Raw genomic sequence first — 24107 nt, 5'->3', positions numbered from 1 at the left:
ACTGTTAATTTATTTAGAAAATCTTTTTTACTTCTAGATAACACAAAGTTATGTTTCAGTCCAGCCTGAATTAGTGGAGTCTGAATTAATGAGATTTGCCTGTATTTAATTCAGCTTCTTCGAGCATGTGTTCCTCCTGATCAAATCACCTCGGGATGCAAGAAAAAAGCAGTAACAATTAATGCAACAGCAGAGAACCAGCTCTGAGCATACCTTAAGAAATCAATGAGACATCATTAAGGCTTTAAATCTTAGCCCACAACCAGGAGGAGAGTGGATTGTGTTTCAGCTTGGGTAAGCAGTTCCAGGGCACAGGCTTGCCATAGAAATTACCCCACAGACTCAAGGTCTCTGGAGGTACATTTTGCGCTCTGTCAGCAAGAGCCTTGCAGCAAAATATGCTAAAGCAGGCTGCAAGGCAGGCCCAGCCCAAATCAGAATGGCACTTTGATTTGGTACAGATTGAGCACCAGATTGGTGTTCAATTGAGCCTCTGGTTTGAACCATCGTGGTTGGTGAAGGATCTAGATTTTGAGGACAGTAGCCAAATCATGACTGGATGTTGGGAATAATTGGAGTATGGAGAAGAAAGAAGCAAATGAAGGTTAGGAAGAGAAAGGGGAGTGGATAGGAAGGCAGAACTGAGAGTAGAAGTTTTTGTAATACAAATAAGAGTGATAGACCACTCTCTCATCTATACCTTGACTTGACCCTGTAAATGCTTCTATCATTGTCCTTTGGATAAGTATTTGCATTATTTGAGATCATTCCCCACTTCCTAAAACTGAGAATAAACTCTTTGAGGCAAAGACTTGGTTGTTGCATCCCCAGAAAGTAGAATAGCATCTGACACATAACTAATGCTTAATGAATGTACATTTAATGAACAAATGAAGGAACAAAACTGAGACACAGAACTCCTATGTCTCAGAACAGCTTTTTTAGTCTTCAAAAGGGGAGAGAGATGAAATAGGCCTAAGAAGTGGTTGACGGAGTCAGGTCGGAATATCTGGCTGCATTTTCATATGATGTGATGTAATTTGAGCACAATTAAAGGTTTATGCTTATCTTAAATATCAGGCTTTGGGAAATAGTCCTGGGTCTTAAGGGAAGGGAGTTGTTTTCCTTAAATAGGTAGTGTTAATTAAGTTCAGTGAAGGTTACTTAGAGCTTTTTGCATTTTAAATATCTTCAGTACCTTACACCATTGAGACCCTGAGAGTTGGAAGTCAACAATAAAAAGCATATTGTTTACCATGAAGTCAATGTAGAATGGTGTCGGAGGATGTGTCCTGGGCTCCAGGACCACTGGGACTTCTAACCCTGGTAGCATCATTTACTTCCTGCAACATGCAAGAAACTTTCTTTCCCCTGGCCCACCGATTGCAAGCAGAAAGATATCTATTAATTAGACACATGTTTCAGAACACTCTCCACCTCCTCACACAAAAGTGGATTGAGTTTTCCAACTGTTGTGTTTGGAAGAGTGAATGACCTTTCTTCTCCGGGATCTGCCTACTTTCAAAGTAGTGCAATGGTCTTCTCCCTAATATACCACATTCTTGGGATGGAAGTTTTATCTTTAAAGAGAGAGGTCTATTGTTATCTGATGAGGATTTTAGGCTGGTTAATTTTAAAACTGCAGATGAGAAGCAGGCTCCAAGGAGTGGAATTCGCTTGCCCTTTGTTGGGAAACATTTACATTTGTAAGGGAAACCTCTATCTGTAAAGATGCCTCCTCTCTGTGCCAGGAAGAAAGGGGATGGCCTTATCTCTAGAAACTCTTAATGGGGAAGGCAAGAACTTAAGTTGGTTACTGTCTGGCAACCTCAAGTAACTGATTTAGGATGGTGGCTTCTGGCCTTTACTTAATCCGATTTGATTTTTATCTAAAAGTTGTGGGACCACCCAATGGCCAGACCCCACCTGCACTGATACCGTTTTAACTTTTTTACATGTTCTTTCCTTTGTCTTGTAAAGAGATGGCTCACATACCTATGCCTTAAATTTACCCTTACTCTCCACCCATGTTTGCAGCAGTAGCGGGGGCCATAGCAGCTGTTCCTCCTGCCTGTGGGCCCTGTCCCCAAGCAGCAAACTGACTGCCCATGGGTCCTGTCACCATGCTATTCCATACTATTCTGTAAATAAAAGAGCACTACTGCCAGATCTGGAGAGTCCAATAAATCTTTCTTTTGACTCCTCGGCTCACCGACCCCGCATCATTATCCATTGGCATCTGTGATTAGGTGGGCATATCAATAATTCTGGGGTATAGTATCAGGGAACCCATGGTGTTGCACACCTAAAGCACATCCTCTAATCTCTCCTGTATCGGTGCGACAGATGATATTTGGATTTTCAACTGCTTAACCATTCTCAATTACTACTGGTTCAGAATGCAGGTGACATTGGGCCCCCTAAAACATCATCAAGGAAGGCACTTGGCCTAAGAGAGCCTAGGATTGCTCATCCATGCGATGGATAGGACAATGTAGGTGCTCCCTTAAGTGTAACGAAGAATAAAGAAAATGAGAGGTGGAGAAGTAGATGATTGTTTCAGGGTTGCCCCAGACCACCATGAGGCTCAATGCTTCACTAGAAGAACTCACAGGACTCAGAAGTTGTTATATTTACTGTTACAGTTTATTAGAGCAAGAGCATACAGATTAAAATCAGCAGAGGGAAAAGGTGCAAGGGTGAAGTCCAAAAGAACCCAATGCAAGCTTCCAGGGGTCTGCTCCCTGTGGAGCTGCGTGGACATCCTTAATTCTCCCAGTAACAATGTGTAAGAACATTTGTGAAGTGTTGCCACTCGGGGAAGCTCCCTCAACTTTGGTGTCCGAGGTTTTTATTGGGGATCAGTTATGTGGGTATGCAGTATCTATGTGACTGACCTCAGCTACTCTGACTCCAGGTCCACAAGGCAAATACAAGCATTCACCGTCAATCACATTTATTAGCTTGGACTCTCTGGTCAAACTAGTGCACCACGGCCTAAGGCAGTAGGCACACAAAAACACTCTTATCAGGTAGAAGATTCCAAGGACTCAGAGCTTATGTCCTGGGAGTTGGCCAAGAGCCAGTCTGGAAGATAGGCCTTTCTTGGAACTGTGCATAGTTTGAGCAACCCAGCTCTGCTAAATTCATCCTTTCTTGTATAACGGTCAATCGTAAAATATGTACTCATCTATAAGGTTAGGTTTCTTAATAAAATGGAAAAGTACTGATAAGATAAGAGGTCTCTATCTCAACCAGAAGACTGCTCCACTAAAGAATATTGTGAAAGTTTTCGGATTGGGGAAGATCCATTATTTCCTTTTGAGACAGCAAGGCATCTAAGTACAGCACATAGTTGGTGCTGAAGATTTGCCAGATGAAAGAAGGAATGAGTGATTTCAATAACATGAGCTTGGGTGTTAAGAGAGAGAGCTGGTGTGAATCCTGCTCTTCCAAAGTCCCAAAGCCAAAGACATTTTCTGAGATGCAGTTTCCTCTTCTGTAAAATGAAGAGGTCTATGCCTATCTTTCTTTCAGCGTCTTTTGGAGAATTAGAGATATGAACATTCAGCTCAATGCCAGGTACATAAGTAATAAAATGGTCCTGCTTCATAAGGCACAGTCAGAAGTCAATCCATCCTAGGGAGGCCCACTGCTTACCTACGACTTTATCCCTCATGTGCTGAACTGGCATCAAAACAAACCAAGGAGGGGCCAGTTGGTGGCATATTAGTTAAGAACACGTACTCTGCTTTGGTGGCCTGGGGTTCCCAGGTTCGGATCTTTGGTGTGACCTAACACCACTCATCAAGCCGTACTGTGGCAGCATCCCACATAAAAAAGAGGAGGATTGGCACAGGTCTTAGCTCAATGACAATCTTCCTCAAGCAAAAAGAGGAAGATTGGCAATAGATGTTAGCTCAGGCTCAATCTTCTTTACAAAAAAAAAAAGGAAAGATTTAAATAAGAAAATCATCATGCCAGACCTTTGCTCTGGCAAACATGAGAAATGTGCCATGATTCAATTATGAGCATCTTCTAATACAACAGGATTCTTGCTTTCTACACTCAGCATGATGTCCCCATTCAATTTGCTTCTTATCAGATGTCAGAAAAGCACATATTAAGACTTCAAAATGTTTTTTTAAAATCAGCTTATTAGAGAGTTCCACATACAATAAAACTGTTATACGGCACCAAATCCCAGCTGCTGTGAAATGTTCCCTGCAACACGACAGATTTAGGTCAGTGTCATTAGTGAACATCCAGATTGATGTTGCCAGCTTGATGATTACAGAAGATGGCAAATTCCCTTCGAAAGGGGACAGAGGGAAAGAGGATTTGTCATACTAGATCATTTTGCCCATCCGTTGGCCTGACCCAGGCAGAATCTTGAACCAGATGCTTCTGGAGAAAGGATGTGAATATCTACATAGACTTTGAGCAGAACACTGAAATGGAAGTCAAATGTTTTCATTCTTGCCTTGTTGTGGACTGAATGTATTCAATGTTTGAGGGCCCCCACCCTCAAACAATTCAAATTTTGAAACCCTATAACTCAATGTGCTGGTATTTAGAGGTGAGGCCTTTGGTAGGTAATTAGATTTAGATGAAGTCATAAGGTAGAGCCCCTAGAATGGGATTAGTGTCCTTGCAAGAGGAGGAAGAGTCTGGAGCTCTCACTCTCCTCCACGTGAAGACACAACAAGAAGACCGCCATCTGTAAACCAAGAAGAAGGTGCTCACCAGGAACTGAATTGCTTGCACCATGATCTTGGACTTTCTCAGCCTCCAGAAATGTGAACAATAAATATTCGTTATTTTAGCCCCTTAGTTTAGGGTATTTTGTTTTAGAAGCCCAAATTGACTAAGCCACTTTGTGTCTGCCAGTGACATGCTGTGTGAACTTGGCTAGGTCTCTATTATGGCTCTGGGCCTCTGTGCATGTCTGAAACGAAGAAAATAGCATATAGGTAGTCCAATTTTTTCATTCAACAAATACTTGCTGAGCACACACCTGGTGCCAGGTGCTATGCTAGTACAAGAGATGCAACAGAGATCAAGACAAATATGTTCCTATGCTAATACTGTGACTTCGTAACTGTCCTACCCACTTAAATATAATAGAGATTAATTAATCCCATAATATACAGATACTAGAAATGTTATATTTCTTTATTTTTACATTGTATGTTTCTAAGTTGTTACCTACCTGATTAGCAGGTAGCAGGATGACCATCACACCCATTAGTGAAATTCCCTCCAATCCTCTCTTAGATACTACAATAATCCTACACACAGATGGTCCCAGGAAAATGAGACAAAGACTTGGTCGTTGGTCTCTAATGACCATTACCTTGCAACTGTTCCTGGAGATGCTGTGGAGTAATCCTGCATGCTTCTTCTGCAGAGGGTCACACTGAGATCACTCTGAAAACCTCAAGGTCTTCACAAGGTGACCTGGCTACTTCCCTCAAGGCCGCACACTGTGTATCCATTCTCCAAAGCGTCCAGGCCAGCAGTTGCCTCAAAGATCCAGTTCCCCATGGGGAAGCAAGTTGCAGGCTCATTTTTAGGAATCCAAGCTGCTATGTCATCTCCCAAAGAGCCAGTTCTCTCTTCTGATTCAAGTACTTGTCTCTCTCCACCTACCTCCACAGTGACTGCAGCCTGATTCTTTGATGTGCCACTGTAATAGTTTGCTAGGGCTGCCGTAACTAAATACCACAAAAAAGGTGGCTTAGACCACAGAAATTTGTTGTCTTATAGTTCTGGAGGCTAGAATTCCAAGATCAACGAGTCAGCCGATTTGGTTTCTTCTGGGGCCTCTCTCCTTGGCCTGCAGGTGGCCATCTTCTTGCTGTGTCCTCACAAGGTCTTTCCTCTGTGTACACACATCACTGGTGTCTCTTTGTGTGTCTAAATTTCTTTTTCTTTTAGAGACTCCAGTCAGATTGAATTAGGGCTCACCCAGCAGCCTCATTTTAACTTAAACACCTCTTTAAAGGTCTTATGTCCAAATACAGTCACATTCTGAGGTACTGGAGGGGTGGAAGTTCCACTTACACATTTTGAGGGACATAAGTCAGCACCTAACGGCCTTAATCACAATCAACTAGTCTTAAGATGCCATTCGTCTAGACTAAGATGAGAATGGTACCTGTGGACTTGTGAAATGCAGCCATTCTGCTAACCTCCCTAAATGGAGTCTTTTTCAGGATAGCCTCGGAAACCAAAGGAGCTGCTGGCCTTTCTCAAAGGTTGAGAGGAGCCCTTAGAGAACAAACGCTGCATTTTGTGGGTGGTATGTGTGAACATACCAAAAGGACAGTGATGATGGATGGTTACTTCTTGTTCATTTATGTTAAGCCTGTATTCAATAAATCAAGACATAGTTGATCTTTTAATTGGGATATTCTGCTTCGTTAACAATAATTATTAATAATAACAACTAATATTTATCTTGTGTTTACTATGTACCTGGTACTTTTTACACATATCGCCTTCGATCATCCAGTCTTAGGAAGTCATTGTAAAGATGAAAACAAGAAATGTAAGCTGATAATGCCCTTTCAGGGGAAGATTAGAGAGGAATAAATATTTATTTTGCTCCTACTATGTGCAAGGTGCTATTCTAGATATTTTCTCTCCACAGTCTCTTTTAACCTTCATAACAGCTCTATGAGGTGCATGTTAACATCTTCACATAAAGATGATGAAACCAGGCACAGAGAGATGAGCTAACTTGCCACACAGTGAGTCTTGGTGTAGGCCAGGGTCCACCCTCAAGATAAGATGACTCCAGAGTTTGTGCCCTTAACCACTATTCTAAAGAGACAGGTAGACCAGGTGGATTTCTTACATCAGCACTAGACTGATCAGAACTTGACAGGAGAAACCTCCTTTGGAGTAGATCAGTTCCTGGGCAAGCAGTTGGTTCAGACACAGCTGCTGCAGGCTATGAGAAGATGATCACTTAGTGAACTTTATCTGGTATCGGCAAGATGAAGGAAACACTCGTGAGGGATGGAGAGGTAGTCCAATCAGACAACATCAGGGGGAGCCATAATGGTATATGGGGAGGGCCAAGGGGGTCAAATCCTGTGGCTGAGAGTCTTACAACAAGCAAAATCAGAAGGGGAGGCAGGTAAATGGATGATACATGAGCTCAGATTTAAAAGAAAGACACCGCAAAATATGGAAGGAGTGTCAATTTGCCCCCTTCTACCACCAAAAAAAAAATTGCAAGGTGTCTTTTCTTCAGGGACAGGGGAAGGTGGCAGAAGATCAAGGCAGGACTTCAAGATATCAGTACGAGGATACAAGCACAGAGTAGGATTAGCAGAAGGGTTGACTGGATGCTCGTACAGTTCATCACATTGTCATACTTGAAATTCTGCAATTCCTGCCAGTTGCTCTTAGGATAACGTTCAGAATTCTCATATGAGTTGCAAGACCCTTCATTGTAAGACTACACAATACTCGTAGCTTCTGCTCCTATTCCTTCCTATCCTCATCCCCAATTTATTCTCTCCTTTCTTCTCTTTTTCTCTCTTTCCCTCTTCCCTTTTCTGTTTCTCATCTCCAGCTGAACTGGACCATTGCAAGAACTCTTTACTCTGCATGGAACAGTTTTCCCTACCTCTCTCTGTTAAACTCTGACTTATCATTCAATACTCTTACTAAACATCAGAACTCCCTGTGCCTTCCATGAACTACCCCCTTCCTTGTCCAATCTAGATTAGGAAACCATGCTGTATACTCCCATGGCATCTTATACTTCCCCCTCCTTATCACACTTCAAAATTAATGCTCATCTTCCTCTAAAGTGCAAACTCCTCAAAATATCTTTGAAAGCGTGAATACAAACTCTAACACCTTCAATCCCTCCTAATTAAGGACAATATTTTCTCCAGATCTTACTTTGAGATTGAACTTGTAAGTGGTAATAAAGTGGCTGCAGCCATTGGGAGAGGTGGCCTACGTGAGCTGGGAACAGGACATGTCCTGCTGGCCTCAATTGCCACATCAACATTCAATGAAGCGCTCACCAAGTCCTTGACTTGGCAAATCTTTCTTAGCACATTGCGTTCCTGCAGGGTTTGAAAGAAACAAAAAATACTCTCTTTCTATTTTTCCACTAACTTAGACTGAGTATTTTCCCGTTTACCTGCCTTCTGCTCAACCTAAGCTCGCTGAAGACTCTCCTCTCAGGTGCTTCCAATTTGCAGGTGTCCCTTTTGCTGTAGGCCAGGTTTTAAGAGAAAGTTTGGTCCTGTTCAAGACTGCAGTAGCAGCCCTTAATGCACGAGCACAGAACTCTCTCTTCTGCTCCTGGCTGGGTTGCTAAGCAACATCCCTGCTTGCCTGGAAATGGGGTGAGGCTGTACCAGGCTTTGTCAGAGAGGACACTGGGAACAGTTACTTGGAGCTTCTTCTCTACATTATGTCCCTTACAAACTCAATATTTCATTCTCCCTTTTCCTGATTCCATTTTTATCATTTAAAAATGGTATCTCTTCTGATAGTACCCTGACCCTATTTGGGTTTTAAATACACGTGTTGCCATTAGTCACCTGTGAACTTTTGGAAGATAGGGATTCGTCTAACTCTTCCATTCAGTTCCTGTTCTGTAGAAGATTCCAGAGGAATTTCCAGGGGAAGCCAAGGGGCATAATGAGGCCATGATTTCAAGCCCCAGTGTTGAGTCATGCCTGCCTGGTCCAAGGGATAACAAAAGCTAGTTTTTATCAAGTACATGCTATTTACCTAGGCAGGCCCCTATCTGCACTAACTCACCGAAGGGGTGGAAATCTGGCAAAAGAAACAACCTCATGGCAACCTGATGAAGCGGGAGTTGTTATTTTCCCCATGTGACAGATGAAGAAACTGAGGTTCACAGAGGTTAAGTAACTTTCCTAGGTCACAGAGTTTGTAAAGGAAACCAAGAATTGAACCCCTTCAGGCCCTAGATCTCATGTTGCTAACCAACTCCATCTTACTGCTTCATTTTATGCTAAATAAGTCACTTGTAAAACTGAACTGAAGTTACCAGACTTTTCTGGTGCCCTAGTTTCCTCACCTGTATGATGTAAATAATAGCCACTCTCTCTTAGGGGTTTATGAGGATTGAATTAGATACTTGTTAATTACCTGGGCCATCACAGAGGCTCAGTAAACATTATGTGCCTTCTTTCCGTCTTCTTTAAATCTGTGCTGAATCCCATTTCCTAAGACCTGGCTAACCTTACAAGATTAGAAGACGAAATATTCATTTATATTCCCCTTTTCCATAGACATCGCTTGAGAAGATACATATAGAAGTGATGTTTTTTGTAAACATTTAAAACCCCTCATCATGATATATTTGATACATTGATTCATTCTGCCTTTCCGTCAATGAAGTCTTTGTGCCACTGTGAGAGAAAGAAATTTGCTTTGCATCCCATGGCCAAGGATGAGAATTCTGGGACTTCTGGGATAGGGGAGATGCAAATAGTTTGAGAAAGTTAGATGACAGAAGGAAGCTGAACTAGCAACAATGAGGATATCTTCATAGAACCCCACCTACAGTCTACAGAAATCGTTCTACGTCCTCTCCATTCATTCTAAAGATCCCCTCCAACTATGGGGATCTACATTGGATGGGCCTGGGGGGTTTTCAGGAACCTTGGATCAGACTGGTTCCAGCTCCACCCACTATGTGAAAGGTAGGAATTGGCCCAGCAGGAGATCAAAGGCCTCTTCTTTGTATGATAGCTGCAGGGAAAAGACTAAGGTTTTCATCCTCTGCTCACCACCTGCCCAATTTACTTCCTCAGCGCTGCTCTTTCCCAGAGAAAAGAGAGGTACAAGTCAATAGCGCTCTGCCCAAATAGGTGGTGGCCTTGCCTGGAGCCAGACGGCTTCCTTGAGGTGTTTGAGAAAGAGTAAGAAATGCATCTAGACTCCGAGCCAGATCCTGCTCTTCCGGATGGAAAATCCGTCCCAGACAGCTCATTCCTCCAGGGCCCCTGCTGAAGCTCTGTGATTCCAGGTGTCAGTACGTTTAACACTATCTGGATATCCTTGCCTCTAGCTCACAGAGGAATTTAATGGTTCTGTATTAAAGAAGTGGTGCCAGGTGCCTTTTAAGGTCTGAGTTATTCTTAGAGACAGCTTTTTTAGATCACTTATTTGCACTTTTCTGGAGAAGCTGTGTGGCATAGTTACCAGACTTGTTTTTGGAGACTAACAGATCATAATTCGATAACTAGCTGTGTAGACAAAGACACGCTCTTTCATCTTTCTAAGACTCAGTTTCTTCATGTGTAAACTAAAGTGATAATTAGACCCACCTCATTGGGTTGCCATGAATTTAAATGAGATAACTGGCATCAAATTCTGACTGTAGTGCTTGGCCCATAAAATGAGCTCAATTGATTTTAGCTATTATTACTAAGATTATTAATTTGCATATGTATCTAAATTATACTTTTATTTATGTCACTTATTTAACAAACAGGCTTCCTGTATACTAGTCTCTGTTCTAGGCTCTTTAAATGTACGTTCCTGTGCCACATAATGACGTTTCAATTAACAACAGACTGCGCATATGAAGGTGGTACCATAAGATTAGTACCATCTAGCCTAGGTTTGTAGCAGGCTATACCATCGAGGTTTGTGTAAGTACACTCTATGATGTTCGCACAGTGATGAAATTGCCCAACAACACATTTCTCAGAACATATCCCCATCATTAAGTGACGCATGCCTGTGCTTATTTCTCATAACAAGCATATTAGAGAGGACTTATTAAGAGCCTCATTTTTACAGAAGAAGAAATTGAAGCACAGAGAGTTTACATATCTCAGTCAAGGCACATAGGTAGTAAGTAGTCAAGCTCTAATCATTGTCTCTTGTCTCCAGAACTATACTCTAGCCACAGCACTATGTTGACAGTTATTTTCTCATATCAGGAATAATGCTGAATGTGATGGTTACATCACTAACCTAGGAATTTAAGTTCTAATCCTGGTTCTGTAGGTGCCTAATAATTCAGGAAAACCCAGCTCCTGGGTCTAGGCTTTAAGCTAAGCATCCTTTTGCACACTAAAACAATATTAGGTGATGTTATTATTAATTTATAATTATGTGTTGCGCAATTAACACCATATAATTAACAGTGCCTTGGCAGTGTTTATAATCATCTAATTTATAAGAACATTATAATTTCCTCATTTGTGCAAGCCTGTGGTAAAGTCAGACCAATCTTCGGTCCCTGGTTAAGGCTTGGAGGGATCACTTGACAGGGAAAGCACAGCCATCCCGGTGACACCAATATGAAAATTTAGATCTGCACTTTGGGTAGACCGTCTTTCTCCTTATCATAATCTCTGAAACTTTTATTTAACTTTTTTATCAAAGCCATTTTCTTCCTGGGGTAAAGGGCTCCACTGAGAAGTTGTACTGAGACTGTGAAACCTTGACAGGGGAGAAGCTCCTTGTTCATTCTTAGGGAAATATTGACACTTGTGTGGAGCCAACACAGTTTTGGTGGACACCTACCAAGCAAGGACGTTTGGAACTGGAGGTCTGATACTCAGCTCAAAAAGCAACTCAACTTGTGATTCATGAAGCTCATTTGTTTATTCCAAACTATTAAATGTAGGTTTTTCTTTTACTGATTAACAGTGTTATAGACTGAATATTTGTGTCCTCCATCCCCAATTCATATGTTGAAATCCTGACCCCCAAGGTGATAGTATTAGGAGGTAGGGAGGTAATTAGGTCATGAGGGTGGAACCCTCATGAATGGGATTTGTAACCTTATAAAAGATCCAAGAAAGCTCTTTTGCCCCTTCTGCCATGTGAGGATATCATGGGTAGATGGCTCTCTGTGAACCAGGAAGTGGACCCTCACCAGATACCAAATCTGCCAGTGCCTTGATCTTGGACTTCCCAGCTTCTAGAACTGTGAGAAATAAATTTTTGTTGTCTAAGCCACCAAGTCTATGGTATTTTTGTTACAGCAGACTGAGTTGACTAGGACAAATACTCTCTCCTTTAAACTTCGTGTACTGGTGAACTACATAGACTCTGTATCTACTGATGATGCAATACTTATCAATGCATCCTTGATCATCCTTTGACCAAGCTCATTACTTTCTGGTTTAGAGAACTTTTTTTTTAGTTAGCACTTACAAAGAATATACCTACCTAAGAAATGTGGGATTTAGTATATGTTGAGATTGTTCAAGTGACCATAACTGCCATTTCCATCAAGAACTTTATCTGTATATTAAAAACTGCCTTCCCTGAGGGCAGGACTCAGCTATACAAATTATATTAACTTGATATGTGATCCTAGGCCAAAATATGCTTGAGAGAGTGAAAAGGGAACTAAACTTATACTCAGTATTCAAAACTTGTGGGATAATTTCGGGTATACCTCCTTATCTCTGAAAGTTCAAGTTTTAAATTTTGTAAAACAGAGATTCAGAGATTCTTTCAAAAGGCTTGTAGAATTCCAGAATGTTCCAGAAAGGTTGTTAAGGGATCTATGAAATATTTTTCAAAAGTGTATTTGAAGGTACATTTTTATTGAGAAAGAGCCCACAGCTTTCAAATTTCTCAAAGAGATCAATAATTCCTCCCAAAAGTTACTATACAACTTTTTTTTTTTTTTGAGGAAGATTAGCCCTGAGCTAACATCTGCCGCCAATCCTCCTCTTTTTTGCTGAGGAAGCCTGGCCCTGATCTAACATCCTTGCCCATCTTCCTCTACTTTATATGTGGGACGCCTACCACAGCATGGCTTGTCCAGCAGTGCCATGTCCACACCCAGGATCCGAACCAGCAAACCCCAGGCCACCAAAACGGAATGTGTGAACTTAACTGCTGCACCACCGGGCCAGCCCCTACTATACAACTTTTGAGGTGATTTCCCTCCCATTGATTTGTAGCTATCCCATTCCATTCCCTGCATCCATCTTGATTTGTGAGTTTGTGAAAAGGCAAGGAAAGTTCCAAACCAAAGTAGTCAGAGAAGGTGCCATATGCCTTGACTCGGAATGCTTACACTCAGGTCTGATATTGAAAAGTAAGGAATGGTCTTACGCTTGTAACTGCAGGCCCTGATAATGATTTCAAGTGAGGGGAATATTGAGAAAGGAGACTTCACTCAGGTAACCTCCTCCTTGTAGGTTTTTAGGGTTGGCAGGGCTGGAGCCACCGAGATGACTCAGTTCTCAGGAAGAGGGATCTCTGCTCAGTCTGAGCTCGTTCTTACCACCCAAGCATTTGCATTGATCCTGCACTGTAAAAATGCTTATATATAAAATTTTAGTGACATAAGGGAAAAAATAGAGAGAGGGAGAGCGAGAGAGAAGAACCTATGCATGTGAGTTTGTGTAGATTATTAGTTTATTGGTTTAAATGTCATGGGGCTGATTCTTGATTCTTGTCTGGGAGTTTGGGCTAGGCAATCTTCCACTTTGATATTGTGAAAAGGAAGCTATAATTATGGTCAGTATTCAAAACTTGTAGAATAACTTTGGATATAACTCTTCATCTCTGAAGGCTGAAGTTTTACAGGTCTTTAATGACCACTGTAAACCCTACAAGTCTACGGTTCTGTGCGTCCACACCTCTCCACTTTCCGTTCTAAAGTGACCATCATTAACCCTAATGTATTGCCCCTTAAAGGCTATTTTGACTGCTATTAGCAGTGCTACAGCAGCTTCCTTTTAGTTGATGTTGTGTAGTATACCTTGTATTTTCAACCTTTTTTTCTCTTTGTTTTTGAAATTTATAACTTGTAGTCTGATCACCTGTTTTTAATGACCAGTTTTGTCCAATTATATTTATTGTGATTATTTGTGTAATAATTTTTGTTATTACGTCTTTATGTATCCAGCTATTTTAAATATTTTGTTTTTCTGCCTTCTAATTTTAAAAATGTTCCCCTATTAATTTGAAAGTTTTACAATCTATATCTATCATTTACTCCTCACCCTTTGACTCTATGATCTCTTCCTCTAATCATTTATCACCATCTAGTGGATCCATATTATTCTTACTTTCTTTCCACAGAACAGAGAATAGAAGAAAATGTTCATCATTGAGATAATTTTATCAGCATAGACAACCCAACAATATACTCCACATTTAAAAATATACTCTTGGAGTTGGATAACCCCAAGGCCTCTTTCCTTCTATTGTGTCCATTTGTTTTACTTCTCAATCTTTCTTTCAATTTGTGACATATAGTGTCTGTGCTACTAAGATTTTAATCACCGAAGGGAGCCTTTCTGTTAGTGTGCCCTCTTCTTGCCCTCTCCTTTGAAGGGGGCAGATAGGCCAGGGTCCAGAATTTGCCAATGATTTTATTTGATAGCTAATTAATGGCCTTCTGTGGTTTCCATGGTAATGCCACGCTTTGCTGCCAGGCCTTATCCAAATGGGCATTCTGTTCACTCTTTCGCCTTAGCATCAGCATATTAATCAGCCACCATAGGTCCTTGGTTGCTGCATCAAATCGGTAAGACACTAATTGAATTAAAATCTCACTTGAAGGCTTCAGGCTTCTCTTCCTCCCAGCTGGAGGGAAACCTTGTTAGCTCAAAGGACCAGACCCAAGCAGGAGACATTTGGAAATCCATGGAGCTTTGTGTCCTTTTATAGCAAAGTATTTTCTTTTCAACTTTGAATAAATATTTTGATGTCTGAATCTTTCTCACTCCTTGAAAATGTCTCTATTTCCCTTTCCTTTCCAATCATTAGGCATTGCTGCATTCTCTTCTTGACACGAAGTGACAGTATTTTCCAGGTAAAGGGAAGAGGCCTTTCACACACACACACAGACACACACACAGTTGGTGAAGTCTGAGGAAGAACTCTGGTTGAAGACCCTAATTGAATTGTGAAAAGTATTCGGTAGCAAAACGCATATTAAGATTGCCTAGCAATCTGTAAAGTGCTATGCAAATGCCAGGGGTTATTACATTACGAGTCTTGGGAAGTACTTAGAAGGTAAAGACGTAAAGAAAAATGGCAGAGAGGTTAACTGAGAGATGACTAGTCTTAAATTCCTTCTTCAGGTCACAAAGATTATGGATGATTACTTCAACTTCTCATATAGAGTCAAAATCCTCACTACCCTTGGTCAGCTTACCATTTAAAATGACACCTTTTTAAACCTATTATTTTAACTGACTCTCAAAGACACCATGCATATTTATACCTTTTTGGTTTTCATTCTTTATTTCTTCGGCCCTTCTGCTCCTAGCTTCTTGCCCAAGTTATTCATTTTTCAACACTCAGAATGAACCTGCCCATCTAAAGCCTTTACGAATCCCATGAACAGAGTTAATAACTTCTTCAGGATTCCTCTCTCTGTGCCTGACCCCACAATAGCACTCATCATGGCGTACTGTAATTATTGTTTTTTTTTTTGTAATTGGTTCAGATGTCTGTCTTTTTCATTAGTTTGTGAGTAGTACAAAAGCATGGACCACTTCCTTACAAATCTTTCTTTTTCTGACATGCTCCATTCATCTACTAGGTATTGAAGAGATGTTTAACGATTTACTGACCTTCTGCAAAATCTTGTGCTTGATGAATAGCTGCAATGTGACCTCTGGCATGAAGGATTTCCAACACAAATGGACACCAGATCCTCTCAAAATCTGAGATCCCAAAAACTAGGTTAGTGGGAAGTGCATATTAACTGTTAAATATGGTATAAAAATAAATATTAACTCATACTAAAACCTGGAACATTGAAGGTGGAATTTACCACTATGGAAAAAAAAAGAACACTGTCCCCTCATACACTTAAATAAACTAGATAATTCTTTGCCTCTTATGCACTGAAGCTCCCTCCTCCTTCTTTCATGTTAAAATAAACTACACTGGGGATGGCATTCTGTTTGAATTATATTATCATAGACTCTAGTGACACTTGAGATATCTCTTTGTATTTTATATAGGATAGCATTGCCAGGAGAGAGAAATGTACACTTCAGAACTGGAATCAGTGGGTGAAAGGTAACCAAAAGTTTGTCAAACTACGGAAGGACTATCTAGTAATCAGATCTGTTCTATAACCAAGCTGGAATGGGCACTATTGCTCCTTTTCTGTAAGAGAATTATCCAAAGAATGTGGAAGACAGAGATAATTAGCTTCCAATCCCTGGGATGGTCCAGTCGGCAAACAGTGTGATCCTCCTAAGATGCTAAAGAGGAGATTTGCTCTGGGCAGAAGTTTAGACCAGAAGAGTTCTATTTTCTCTTCTAACCCTGAAATTTGTGATCCTGTTTCTCTGCCAATAGAGAAATGAAGATCTGGATACTCGGAAGCACCTCTAACAAGTACCACTTTCGCAAAAAGATAAATGCCGAGTGCCTGGAGACTAAGGAGTGATGTCTGCCCCAATCCTCAACAGGAGTGCTTTGAAATGAGTTTTCTTTCTTGTTTCTCCTTCAGTGTAACCCCCAAGTCCCCCCCAAGGCATCTCAGCTTTCATAGATGTCAAAAAAATGGCAGTGTTAGTTTATTTTCGTGTGTGTGCCTGTGTGTATATTCTGAGTTAATCAAAAGATAATTTTTATATATTTGGGGATGTCAGCCTGGAAGACCAATGCACTATTTAAACCTGCCCTATTTTATTTTATTTTGGTTATTGATTTTTATTCAAACTAAAACTTTAATATGCAAAGCATTTCTAAGGAATCAGACACCATTTCTCCTTTGAGAAAGTAAGTGAAAGGGGTTGCTTGGTTAAAAGAAAAAAAAACTATCAAAACAACCCGGGACTGAAAAACACTTCGTTCCTTGGCACTTTAGTTGGAAGAGAAAACACAAAAGTGGCCAGTGTGATTTAGAAAGAGCACTGCCTAGGGAGTCAGAAGGAGGAGTTCAAATCCTTATTCTGGCAGTTACTCTATATGTAGCCAGCGGCATGATATTTCTCTCTGAGCCTATTTCCTAAACTAAATCAGGAGGTTTGAGGAGCTGATATCAAGGTTCCTTATTGTTTTAACACCCTGTGATTATGTGAAAGCCTCCCCATCCCCCAAACCCATCTATTGTCCAGCTTCAATTAGCTTCAGTTTATCCAGAATGAAAGGAGCTAGCACTGTCATTGCATCCCCACCCTCATGTGAGAATGAGTCAAAAGAACCACAAGTAATTAAGCATAAAGAGGGAAGAAATCATAACCGAAGAAATATCTTCTTTATCTATGTCCATTTCCTCCCACAAGGAAACATGGCAGTGTCGGTTGTACATTACATATATCTCTCTTTCTTTTTAGTGTTTAATCTTAGCACCTGCACAGCAGAGATCTTTACAATTCATTGCATATGCTCTCCCCCTTCTCCCCCCTCAATACAGCACCTGAGGCCTAAGAAGCAATTCCCTCCAAGCTCCTCAAAAGGCTGAGACCCTTCTTCATGACAGAGTATAGAATAACAAACATGCCCAACGGTTTTATACAGTTGCTAGAACGTTTTAGCTTCCAACGAATGAAGATTTTCCTCCTTTTCTTTGAATATTAATTACATTTTACAAATTTATGTTTGTTTTGCTTTGCTTTGTTTTGTTCTGTTCTGTTTGTACAACAAAAGGGAAAGTCCATGGCAAGGAGTCCCAGGTTAACAGAGTTTGGCTGTCATCTGGTCCGACTGTTTGAGGATCTCCGTGTTGTAGAGGTCCAAGGCGTGGTTCACCCTGATGATCTCGCTGTTGGTCAGTTTCAGGCGGTGTTTCAGCATACACGAGAACAAGTCCAGCTGGGGTTTCCCTGGGGCCACAGGAGGGGCCAGGCGATTAATTCGGTCCCGAATATCCAACAAGAGGAGCATCACGGACGAAGAGGAATAGAACTGGCCACCTTGTGTGTAGGACTGGTTGACCTGCTGCACTGCACTGCGAAGGAGGTCAGCGTTGAACCTCAGGCTGTATCCGAACACCTGCACATCAGAGATCTTGATGTAGAACTGCCTCTTGGAGGGATCAGACAGGTCCACAGGGCCCTGGCCAGTCTCATTACGCAGTAAGGTAGGTAGCCGAGTCCGACTACGTAGGTAGATGTGGACCGTCTCAAAAAACGTTTTCCACCGATTGCCCAGCAAGAGAGTCCAGTTGTAGCACTGGCTGTTTTGGAGACGGATCTTCTCCCAACGCGGGTAGCCAAATTCCCCGAAGGGCATGTTCCAGCCCTCCGAGTGGCTCCCGCTGAAGGGGTTGACATAGACAAAGAACATGGGGTCCAGGCTGCTGTTGCGCATCTGGCAGATGCGCATGGACATGCCAATCACCATGTGGATGAAGTCCATACGGTTCTTGTTGCTCTTGAGAGTGAGGGACATGCGCTTGCGCCACCGAGGGTCAAAGAAGGTGTCGAGGCGGATCTCGTTGCTGATGAAGGTGGTGTGGACGTAGAGGCGCGAGTCCATCTTCTGCAACAGGTACTTCAGCTCCAGGTCCTGGAAGTCCAGGTCGGTCTCGAAGCTGATGAACTGCTCGCTCCGCTCCGAGTCCACGTTCTGTGGTTCGCAGCGACCTCGGTACAGCTTGTAGCCCTTGTTGCAGGAGCCGCAGAGCGAGATGTTGGCCAGGCTGCACATGGCACAGCTGTTGTTGCCTCCTATGATGCAGGGGATGGGGCGCTGGCACAGTGTGGTGCTACCATGGCACACGCAGCTCCTCTGACTCTCTAGGAAGGTTCCCCAAAATCCGTTCTCATTGCAGTAGAGAAGCGACTGGACCCTTGCAAGCCACTGCTGAATTGTCCTGGGGGATAGAGGGAAAACAGAGAACATTAACCACCGTGGGTGGACTGTGAGTTGCGGTTATCCAACTGACTGCAAATTGGAGCTGGCTAAAGAATGAAAGCACTGGGTAGAATAGTTATAACAGGAAGGGCACTGAATAGAAATTACAAGACCTACATTGTAGTGCCTTGTAATGCCACAGACCAGCTGTATGGCATCGCACTTTTCCCTTCTAATGTTCAACGCCCTCACCTATAAAGTGAAGGGGTTGGAGAAAATGTTCTGTGAGGTCCTTCTAGCTCTATGCTTCCATTACACATTAGCTCCAAAGAAGTTTGATTCAGGAAATTGTGTCTAAACTCACACACCCCAGCTGGATGACAACAGATTGTAAAAAATCAGCAGTAGAGAAGAACTTAGGGGTCATTTCTTTTAACTTGAATCAGATGTTTCAACCCCCTTTGCAGATTCTTCTCGTGAGGTTATATAACATCCAACAACTTCAACAAAAATAAATTATATTTTATGTTACTCCAGAGATGAAGTAGTACTTCCATATTGATAATCTTACACGATCCTCAAAGTGGCTCTTCAAAACATACAAGAAAGATGTTCTTTCCCCCATTTTTCCAGAGCTCCCAACTCTCAGTTCAGTGGAATTTCCATTTCAAAGTATATCTCTAGGACCCCCTCTTCACTGCCCCTCAACACTTTTATGAATGATACCCAAGCCTGTCCTCAGATTCCAGCCACTAAAACATTCCAGTGAAGATAAATACTGGATCAAATAAGAAGCAACAGAAGAACAGGTAAAAACATGTAAGGGAGTCAGCTTAGCAGCCTCTCGTCTTTCCTCATTTCTGGGCAAGTCACCTGTTGGCCGTCTTCCATGCTACGAATAATTCCTTACACGTGTCTAGCACTTTTTTTACCCTGCACAGGGCATATTCACTCCCATTTTCTCACTTCAGCCTCACAACACCCCCCTGAAAATAGCTTGGGACTTGAGGTCAGTCAAAGATTGCATAAAATCCTAGCTGCTCCACATAGGAGCTGAGGTAATGCTGAGCAGTTTCCTTCACCTTCCTAATCATTCCTTCCACACAGGGCTGTTGTGAGGATTACATGAATATAATCTTACATTCATGTGAAAGCTTAGCCCCAGACTTGGGAGGTATTAAGGGCTCGATAAAAGTTAGCTCTTGTTATTCCTGCAAAGGGACTCTCAGCTCCATTTTATAGACATGACAGTGCAAGCTCAGAGGTGAAATGATGGGCTCAACGTCATACAATCAGTGAGTGGAGGAGTCTCCTGGCTCATAGCTATGGCTTTTTTCATTATGTGTCAAGCAAGAGTCAAGAAAGCCTCTCTTAAGGCTGGAAGGTGCTCTGGTAATGTTGATGTGTTGATGATAATGGTGACAGTGATTCGGTATCTCCATTCTGGGAAGCTGGAAACAGAAGCCCTTTTGCATCGTAGTGCCTATGGTAGGAAGTGTTAACAATCCATCTTTTTATCCTTCTTACTGCTGAGCCACAATTGCCAAGCCCAAGAGCCAAGAGGTAGGCAGTAGAGTCTAATGTGGAAAAGTGTGTGCGTTGGCCCAAGCAGAACTGAGTTCAAAGCTCAGTTCTATAGCCAGGAACAAGTCACTTCATGTCTTTAAGCCTCGGTATTCATATCTAAAATGAGAATAATACAGCCCATCTATGCAGCGGGTGAAAAGATTGAGTGACATAATATATTTAAAGCATTTAGCACAGAGCCTGGCAGAGACCAATTATTGAACAGGTAATAATAATAAGTCCTCTTATCCCAGAGAATAAGCTATTCCTTTGAAGGTATTGAGACAGTCTCAGGGATTTCACTATCTCTCTGGAGTTTGAGGGAAACCATTTTGTTATATGGAACATTTGAAAATGGATACTGTTAAAACAGCTTCCCAGAATGCTTTGCTCTCAATGAGTTGCTTATCAGCTGAGAGAAAATGGAGGAATAATTAGTATGCTCCTTGAAACCGCTCTGCTTTTTTAATCCACAGAACCATCCCACCCCTGGCAATAACACCTCCCTCAAACATTCAAAATACTGTATTGAAACCCCTGGTTTCCTTGTCAATTTCCCCTCCAGGCTCCAAGGCTTGAGAGAGCAGATCCCTCCCTTCCCTGAGCATCTAGCCCAGAGCCTGGCTCTGTATGAATGTTTGCCAAATGAAGGGATGTTTGCTGAATGAATGAACGAACAAAATTAATATTTTTCTTCTTATTTTTCATTAAAAAAACTCAACTTCTGCTCTTCCCTCTGGACTGCAGTATTAGTTTTCAATACCGTCCACCCACACAGCTTCAGGCCTCTCCAGTCTCTGCTTCGTGAGACCAATCCTATTACAGCCTGGAGAACAGCAGCAGGCCCAGCCTTCAGGAAACATAGCTGGAATAATAATGAGCTATGCGGCTCCCACCTCCCAAACCAGAACATTGACTGAATATTGGCTATGAGTCATCTGATATTTTTGTGAGCTGCAGGGGCCCGCCACACGTCTCTGATTGCCAGGTTCCATCTGACGAGAGAGTCATTTCAAAATGCCTCTTTCAAATGGCCCACACTTGCCCCTGTCACTCCCTCTCCAAGTGACAGGACAGTACCCCATTTAGAGCTCCTCTGTTCCCATCTGCAAGGCATTCTATAGCCCCGTAGAGCGCCCCCTTTCTCGTGTCTCATCATTGGGACCCTTTGTCGGGACCGCAGCCCCCACTCCTTGAATCAATACCTCATTGTGGCTGAACTCTCAGCATCCTCAGTGGGGAAAATAAAAAGATGAAAGTTCCTGGTGATGCTGCAACAAGCAAAGGGGGTAGTGGCAAATTAGGATTCCAGCCCTGTCGAGCAGGAGGGATTGGGGACAGAGGGCCTCTGAGGCGCATTCGCGAGCTGCGTGGCACCTGCATCTCCTGACCTCAGAATAATCATGAGGTTGTAGGCTCTATCAAAGAAAGCATTAATGATACAGCGAGAGGACTTAGGATGAGGCGGCGTGCAGGGAGGGGTGACAGGGAGCGTGAGCCTAGGGAAAGAAGAAGAGAAAACGGAGGAGAGAGGTGGAGCACGAGGAAGTGTGATAAGAGAGGAGAAACGGCCTTGGTATTGAAGATGGTGGGGGAAGTGATGGAGCCTAACCTAAAGTGGCAGACAGGAGCAATGGAGGAGGAAGCAACTGGAGAGGGAGAATGTGATGGAATGAAATTAGAGTGGGTAGGAAAGAAATGAAGAAATTCAGCCACGCTTTCATTTGTCATAACTCACTGATTCAGGTAATGTGGACGCTGGATGGGCCATTTGAGAGCAAGTCATCCTTTTCTGAAGAGGCAGAAGGGTCACGGGGAGGGTTAGAGGTAGGGAGCAATGTTATTAGTGAGTCCTGATTCCCAAAGTCATTGCACTTTCCTTTGCTTTTTATACTTCATTTTGAGCGGAAGAGTGAAAGCAGAAAAACAAGCTTATTCTGGTTTTTCGTGTGTTTGTTCTCAACACAAGCAATTTCAGATAATGAGGAATCAGCCTCAATCAGATCAATCTCCTACACCTTCTTCATCTCCAGCCAGTGCTCTGGGGAGTCATGATTGATACTCAGAAACCCTGCCATGTTCAATGGCAGGCAGTACCCTAAACCAGCCAAGGGAATCTGTGGCTTGCAACTATTGGGCACTCACTGTATACCAGACATTGTCCTGGAGGCTCTCCTCGAGCAGCATGTATAACCATATGCATTACAGATGAAGATAATGAGGCCTTGAGAAGTGGGATAAGTTGTCTGCGATCACGGAGGTTGCTCCACATTCAAATACCAGGCTCTCTAACTCCAGCATCGGTGCACTTTCTGCTATGTACCATAATGTAAAATTTTAAAAATGAGGTAAGCAAGAAGGAAGCAGGTCACAAGAAAAGAAATAAGTTGAAATAATGGAAAAATACTGAAAGTCTGAGCATGTAAAGGGCCTATTATCTCATTTCTCGCTTCCTCTGGACCTGCCAGGATCCCTCTCCCCCATTCACAGATAATTGGAGCTCACCGACAAGTGATCAGGGAGAGGCTGGGGACCAGGAAGGAGGGACTGTGATCTATAAATACCATTTCCCAGGCTAGCTAGTGACAGCCTGCCTCAACCCTGGCAACAGAGGAGTGGCTTAATAGGCCGGCTCTAGAAGGGAGAGGTGTCTTACCAAGGGCTGACACAGCCCCACTGCAAGGCAGTCAGTGCAAGGCAGTGAGGACCAAGTTCTAAAATGCTTTTCTCGGTCCTTGGGGATCCAAAGCATCTTCTGTTTGCAACCAAAGCTGAATTCCAATATATCCAAATCAGCATCTTCTGTTGCATGGGATTTCAATTCATTCTGATGGGGGGCTGAAGGGAGGGAAGTCAGGAGGAAGGAAAGGAGGGCAGGAAGATGCATTTTTATTTCTAAATCTGGCAAACTCTGGAACCTGGTTGGTAGGCACCCACAGAGGATCCACATGAAGCAACTTGGACCATTGATGCAGAAAATCTTCAAGAAGAAGCCTTGGAAACGTTGACCCCATCTTCCTCATGTTTAGACCTGAATGTTGAGACTTAGTTGCTTAGGTGTTCATTGAGCGTTTTCTACACCATAGCAGGTATCCTTTATCCTGACATCAACTCCAGGAGATAGGACTCCCTTGTGATTTCCATTCTACTGAGAGGGCATTGAAGGCCAGCAAGAGACTGTGACTTTCCCTATGGTCACACAGCATGGACGTAGTGGACCAGAGCTTAGGATTTCTGGATCCAAATTCAGCGTACCCCCAATTCCCTTCCTGTACTTTCCCACCTTCTCAAACCCAGACTAGAGGAGAAGCTAGGCTCCGGGCCGTGGAGACCCCACCACAGCTCCCCTGCAGGCTCTGTCTTTGCCTCAGCCAGGATTTTCTGGCAACCTGACAGGTCTCCTAGTGACGCAGCGTGAAGTCGCTCGTCATTTCCAGGATGGAGGTGATGCCACCCAGGGCTTCCCATCAGTGCTTTCAAAGGCATACATCTCCCTTTCAGAACCAACCTGGTGGGGAGCCTAGGCTGGGATTCCTAATTCAAGCAAACTCCCTGCTGATTTTAATTGGAGGTTTTGCCTAAGACAGGAATGCAGTGCCAGGCCAGTGGCATTTTAGGGAAGATCATACAAATCGAGTGCCAAGAAGAGAAGGGGGGAATAAATCTAGGCTAAAATAGAAAACTATAATCCATAACTCCCATTTGCCTACCAGGAGTGTTTATTTAAAAGTAAAGAGGAAATGAAAAAAAACCGAAATTGGAGTTCTGAATTATTCTTTTAT

The 24107-nt window shown here is 42.6% G+C and overlaps 1 protein-coding gene across 1 annotated transcript in view; it reads right to left on the bottom strand.

Annotated features, from left to right (window-relative positions):
- Positions 1-17174: 17174 nt before the first annotated feature.
- Positions 17175-24107, bottom strand: part of BRINP1 (BMP/retinoic acid inducible neural specific 1) — a 170528-nt gene continuing 163595 nt past the window's right edge. Inside the window, exon 8 of the mRNA XM_014830414.3 lies at positions 17175-18778. Within this exon, the coding sequence (XP_014685900.2) occupies positions 17638-18778 (1141 nt within the window). The 3' untranslated portion in view covers positions 17175-17637. The remainder of the gene's footprint in view (positions 18779-24107) is intronic.

The sequence above is a fragment of the Equus asinus genome, chromosome 10, assembly GCF_041296235.1.
Source record: "Equus asinus isolate D_3611 breed Donkey chromosome 10, EquAss-T2T_v2, whole genome shotgun sequence".
NCBI lineage: Eukaryota > Metazoa > Chordata > Mammalia > Perissodactyla > Equidae > Equus > Equus asinus.
This window is presented reverse-complemented; position numbering and strand designations above follow the sequence as displayed.